At 34.4% G+C, this 6,537-nt stretch overlaps 2 protein-coding genes across 2 annotated transcripts; both read left to right on the top strand.

Annotated features, from left to right (window-relative positions):
• The first annotated feature begins 6 nt into the window (after positions 1-6).
• On the top strand, positions 7-3,320 carry LOC111382233 (primary amine oxidase-like). Its single transcript, XM_023006138.1, has 4 exons — positions 7-261; positions 493-606; positions 1,696-2,243; positions 2,814-3,320. The coding sequence occupies exons 1-4, from the start codon at positions 19-21 to the stop codon at positions 3,028-3,030; spliced, it is 1,122 nt and encodes a 373-aa protein (XP_022861906.1). The 5' UTR covers positions 7-18; the 3' UTR covers positions 3,031-3,320.
• Positions 3,321-4,752: 1,432 nt separating this feature from the next.
• LOC111382237 (histone deacetylase 2-like) lies at positions 4,753-6,531 on the top strand. The gene is made up of 3 exons (XM_023006146.1): positions 4,753-5,027; positions 5,142-5,197; positions 6,381-6,531. Exons 1-3 carry the CDS (start codon positions 4,902-4,904, stop codon positions 6,514-6,516), a joined length of 318 nt encoding a protein of 105 aa, XP_022861914.1. The 5' UTR covers positions 4,753-4,901; the 3' UTR covers positions 6,517-6,531.
• The last annotated feature ends 6 nt before the right edge of the window (positions 6,532-6,537 follow it).

Genomic DNA, 6,537 nt, shown 5'->3' with positions numbered 1-6,537 from the left:
GAATTGTTTGTGCCATACATGGATCCTAGTGATGCTTGGTACTTCAAGACCTACATGGATGCTGGGGAATATGGGTTTGGGTTACAGGCTATGCCACTTGACCCGCTTAACGATTGTCCAAGGAATGCCTACTATATGGATGGTGTCTTTGCAGCTGCCGATGGAACACCGTATGTCCGATCCAACATGGTTTGTGTGTTTGAGAGTTATGCAGGTGACATTGGATGGAGACACTCTGAGAGCCCAATCACTGGCATGGAGGTAACATAGATCGTCTTATTTTCATATAATCCTCCTTCATTTTTATACTGTCATTGCACATTACGAAACTTGAAAATTATAGTAAAAATCTTGTGGGCTACGTTGTGCGAATGTATGGCGCAAAGCATATTATATGTAGTAGGCTAGTTGTACGTCAATTTTCTCGACACATCTAGCTGTTCTTGTTAGCACTGGACTTGTATTGATTTCTTTTGTTGGACTTATTGGCAGATTCGAGAGGTAAGGCCGAAAGTGACATTGGTGGTGAGGATGGCAGCATCGGTTGCCAACTATGATTATATAGTAGATTGGGAGTTCCAAACCGATGGGCTTGTTAGAATTAAGGTAAGTTTGAATTGTATACATATCTCTCTCTTTTCACAAGTTTCTCTATCAGTCATTTTCACAAGTTGGAAATATCTTCCTTTATAATCTCATTTCATAAGCTGCCAAAATTAGAAAAATCGTTGGCAAAGAATCTGTTTCACTGTCACGATAAGAAATTTTACCTAAACCTTGTTTGAGCCCCATTTTGGGTTAAAAATGTATTTTGAAATAGTGACTTTTTGGAAAATGTGTGATTGAAAAATAAGGATTTTTTTTTTTATTTACGTTTAATATTATTTTATTGAATATTGTGAGGTTGCAAAGAAGAAAGAGAAAAATGTATTTTGATAAGAGTTATGCTCAAACAAGGGCCTAATCCCATCACCATTGAGTGGGAGATTTGACTAATTTGTAGTCAATGTATAAAAAACATAGGGGTTCTTGTAGTGTCTTGATATCGAAAATTTCTTGATATTCAGTGAACATGACGAGTAGATTGCCTTTTGTTAAATATCACAATTATCTTCCTGTTTCCAGAAACTTGTTGGGTTTAATTTTACATTCTATTGACATCAATAACACATTTTGCCCAATAGAAAAACGAAAATTTAATCAAGTGCCTGTTTATAAAGCTTTTTTCTCCATTAATTTTGTCTTACACCATGTTTGATAACCTTGATTTTTCATGGAAAATGTTTTCCATTTCCACCCAATTTGTGTTGTTTGATTGCTAAAAATTTTCATGGAATTTGTTTTCCAACTTCCCTCCACACGTGCCAATTCCATGGTTTTGTGGAAATTTAATTTTTAAATTTTTTTTTTGACAATTGGAACAAATTCTATTCCCAATTGTAACAAATTTTGTCCATTTAGTTGACAATTTTCATGAAAAACAAAGTTAAACGAACACCAAAAGATAAAAAATTTCAACATTTTTTTGGTAGAAAATTATACTAATAAAACGCATTAAATTGCCAATTTCCAGTAAAACAAGTTTTAGGCAATTCAATTTCCTGGAATTCGTTTTCTTTCCACCCAAATTCCATCCTTACAATCAAACGGACCCTTAGTGCTTTGTTGTATTTCCTTGTGTACACTGTTTCCTAGGTTGGCCTTAGTGGAATACTGATGGTGAAAGGCACTCCTTATGTCAACACGAACCAAGTAAACGAACAAGAAAACCTCCATGGAACTCTCTTGTCTGAAAATGTCATTGGTGTCATCCATGATCACTACATAACATTCCACCTTGACATGGACATCGACGGCTCAGATAATTCCTTTGTAAACGTTCATCTCCAACGAGAACATACCTTACCTGGAGAATCTCCGAGAATGAGCTACCTGAAAGCGGTAAGAAACGTAGCAAAGACTGAAAACGATGCGAAGATTAAGCTCAAGTTGTATGATCCATCAGAATTCCACATCATTAATCCAGGCAAGACAACGTGGGTTGGAAATCCAGTGGGCTATAAGGTGGTACCTGGTGGCACAGCAGCTAATTTGCTTGATCCGAACGATCCTCCACAAAAGAGAGGTGCTTTTACCAACAACCAAATTTGGGTTACTCCATATAACAAGAGTGAGCAATGGGCTGGTGGTTTGTTTGTTTACCAGAGTCATGGCGATGACACCTTGGAAGAATGGTCTCAAAGGTACCAAATTCTTTTATGACCTTGTACTTTTTCATTTTCTCCGAAAACTATGACTTGATATAAAAAATTTGTTAACAATTGTCTTTGTTGTCCAGCTAGGCAAAATCAGTCAAGACTTTTCTGTCTTTCCTTTGAATCTTAGGGCTCGTTTGGCTGGACTTTCAAAAAGTCAAAAGTTACTTTTGAGAGTAAAAAGTTGCTTTTGAATATACTTAGATAATTTTTTGAAAGTGTTTTGTCTAACTAGAAGAAGTTTTAGAGCTAGCTTTCTTATAAAGCTTTTCAACAAAAAGCAGAAATCTTGATTTGGTATTTTTAAGAAGTGCATCTCAAATGCATAACTAGTTTAACATTACACGATTTTGCTGGTTGGCACGTAGTTTCTTTCTCTGTCTCCTCATTTACATTTCCAATATTCATACAGAACAAAAATGGCAATGCTTTGAACTCTAAATGCGAATGTTGATATCAAGATTTAGGTGTTAGATATCACCTCGTACTTGTCTCTATATTGGTTAATCAATTTTTAACCTTTTCTTCTTCTTCTTTTTTTTTTTTTTTTTGGGTCAGGGATGATCCAATTGAGAACAAGGACATTGTCTTATGGTATACATTGGGATTTCATCACATTCCATGTCAAGAAGATTTTCCCATAATGCCAACTGTATCCTCAAGCTTTGATTTGAAGCCTGTGAATTTCTTTGACAGCAATCCTATTCTTAGGATCCCACCAAATGTTGAGAAGGATCTTCCCATTTGCAAAGCTGCTTCTGCTGCTTCAGCTTGATAAAATCTATCCAATTCACCCTTCCGAACCCTATCACACAATATCTAACATGTAGTCGTGATGGGAGCGGCGAAGATGGATCTGTATATATAGTTTCCTGATCTGGATGTATAAGACTTTTGATCTATTGTAACTAGATTATTCTAGGGGTACCTAAGGGGTATCGAAGTGTGTCCATTATGTTGGAGGGGCCCTTCGGTACATGGTGATGTACGACTAGAATAATCCATTGTAAAATATATGTATTTCTGGTGCAATAAATATATTTAGTTTTATATTAAGTGAATCAATTCGAGACGTTCGAACACAAACGAAATGATTTTCTTTTATGTGGACATGTTTGTTTAGCATTGAGTATTTTTGTCCACCCCATGAAGGGCTCGTCTATTGGAAGCTTATATTTCTAATTCTTGTATGAGAGCTTTTTGAAGAAGCAACGTTAGATCAAATTTTCTATAATTAATAATTTTTATGCAAATAAATTTTAGGCAATTCAATTATCTAGAATTATTCTCTTTTCATGCAAGTTTTATACTTGCAATCAAACATTTCCTAAAAGCTCTTGCACCTAGATAATGCGCTTCGAAAAAATTATATAAACATGTTTAAAAGTAATTTTGCAATTTTAGAAACAATTTTTTATTTTTTAAGAGTTAATTTTTGTTCTTTTGTGAGGTTGTAACTTAGATGGAACAAGTTATTTTAACAGATTTTTTTTGTCCACCTACTTGACAAACACAATCTTGGCAGCAGATGATTGTGTGTAAATGTTGATTATTTTTTAAACAATTCAATGATAGGATATCACACGACATTTTGTCAAGGAAGTGGATAAATAATTCTGAAAATGTAGCATGATTCAATATAGATAGTAAATTCAGTATTCAATATTTAAAATATTTTATAGCCAAAACATAATAGATTATTACTAATCTCAAGAAATAATCTCTTTATTTTTGTTAAGTTTTACTAAGCCTCTGTTTAATGGTCAGTATTTTGAGGAAATGAAGTTTTGGATAGCGATTTTTTGAAGAATATATAACTCCCGTTTGGTAGTAATTTTTCATCCCCAAAAATTAATTTTTTTATCATTATTTTACTATTTAAGCTTTCATTTTTTACTTCTTCATTTATAGATGGAATCCATTTCTCTCTCTAGCGATCAAAAAATCAATTCTCATAATCAATATCGAACAGGCCCATAGTTAAAAAGTAGGAAAAATTTGTAAGTTTACGTGCAAAATATTTTATTTTAAGAATGTATGGTTGAAAATGAGTATGTGAAAAAAAATGAGTTTTGAAAAAATGATTATAAATCATACTTTAAAATATAAAGTCATAATTAAATTAAATGAATCAACTGTCATTTAAATTTAATAATTTATTGCTAGGAAACTTTAATTGATTAAATTATAGCAATTTATCAATTAGATTACTAATAAATGAAGATGACTGATTTTGTTTCTTCATTTTTTGTTTAATTATTTATTTAATATAAAAATTTAAAGTTGGAATTAGGTCGAAGTCAGGTTTTTGGTCAACCGACGGTGTATTTGACAGATTCTGTTAATTTGTCTTTGTGCCGTGACAAAATTAAAAGGTTTGGACTGTGGTGCCACAAAGTCAAGGTTGAGATGAAGTCTGCCAAAAGGATAAAGGTTTAGGACCGCAGTTGCAATTACCTCATTATAAACCCACCCCCACCGCCCAACCCGGGTCTGGACGTTCTCCACGTCTCCCCCTGTCGCTCTCTCGGGAAACTCTCTAGTCGTCCCCCACCGATTTCCACTTCGAAACTCACCGGAACTATAATCAAAATCAACGTCTAGCTTTATCGATCTCTCATTCGTTACATTTCCACCGCTGGGAGAATGGAAATTCTGAGAGGCGACTCTTCCAAAACCACCGCTGCTACTGCGGTGCCCGGAAACGATGAAGACGTACGCCGAAATCGAATTCGATCAAGCAAACTCTACCTCGACGTGATTCCTTCTAAGGTGACTCACAAATATCTAGATAGTTTTTGTTGAACTTCCTCGTGTAAAAGCGGTATCTGACTATCACACCAGAATAACTAATTCCTGTCGAACATGTTGCACTACAAAATACAGGTTCCTTTAATTTATTCGTCTTCATACGATATCTGCTTCATGGGAATGGAAAAGCTGTAAGTAATTTTTTTGTCCTTTTTTTTTTTTTTTTTAATTTTATCAATTGGATTGGTGAGAAAATAATTGTCCCGAAAAACCGGAAAACTAAGCTGGGAATTTATTAGTAGTGTGAAAATTTCATGGATAACACACAAATGTCTTTAACTTTGGTGGAACAAATAGAAAATTAAAGGGATTCATTGTGGAATATAGGGAGGTTAAATTTGGAAGAGAACACTTGATCAAGTATGTGAGATTAGTATTTTTAATATTGTAAAATTTAATTCATTGAGCAGATTACCATAGTTAGATTTTATATTTCCATCTTGAAAGAATTATCCTTGATATGCCTTATTAACAAATAATGAAGGTTGTTTAAAACATTAAGGATCTATTTGATTGCAAATGTGGGAAAGGTAAACATGGAATTTAAGTTGGAAAAGAAAAATCACCAAAACCGTAGGAATGCATTTTCCATGGAATTGGTCAAAAACATGCTTTAAGTATTTCAACCCTGTAATTCGACCTCCATTTCCACTTTCGTATCAAACAGCAAAGTAGAAAATGAATTCTTCGGATATGACATTTTCCATGGAATTCACTCCAATCAAACGGAGCCTAATGTCTTTGAAAATGAAAGTTCACCGATTAAGTCAATGGTTTTCTTGTCATAAAATCCTGGTTACCACACTCAGGTAGGTTATGTGTGAAAGGAATATTCAATAGATCGTATAGGGGCGACGAATGAGGTGGGTTGATTGACAATTGACAGGTGGAAAAATGGCTAAAACAGGAAGTGATGCTTTAAGTATTTCTACCTTGAAATTCGAACTCCATTTCCACTTTCGTATCAAATAGCTAAAGTAAAAAAACGAATTCCTTGGAAGTGACATTTTCCATGGAATTCACTCCAATCAAACGGAGCCTAATGTCTTTGAAAATGAAAGTTCACCGATTAAGTCAATGGTTTTCCTGTCATAAAATCCTGATTACCGCTCTCAAGTAGGTCATGTGTGAAAGGAATATTCAATAGATTGCGTAGGGGTGACGAATGAGGTGGGTTGATTGACAGCTCACAGGTGGAAAAATGGCTAAAAAAGGAAACATTCACTTTTTGTATTTTGCCTCTATAGTATTTTTGCCGAGATGGATTTCTATCTTATTTACGGAAAGTGTGCAATCTTGGCTTTTCAATTTCAGGCATCCTTTTGACTCTTCTAAATGGGGTCGCATCTGCCGCTTTCTTATTTCAGAAGGTTTTCTGGACAAAAAGAACATAGTTGAACCTCTGGAGGCTACAAAAGATGATCTTCGAGTGGTATTCATTCTTTGTTGAGATTCTTGACTTGCATGCTTC

Source organism: Olea europaea, unplaced genomic scaffold, assembly GCF_002742605.1.
Source record: "Olea europaea var. sylvestris unplaced genomic scaffold, O_europaea_v1 scaffold2451, whole genome shotgun sequence".
Lineage (NCBI taxonomy): Eukaryota > Viridiplantae > Streptophyta > Magnoliopsida > Lamiales > Oleaceae > Olea > Olea europaea.
This window is presented reverse-complemented; position numbering and strand designations above follow the sequence as displayed.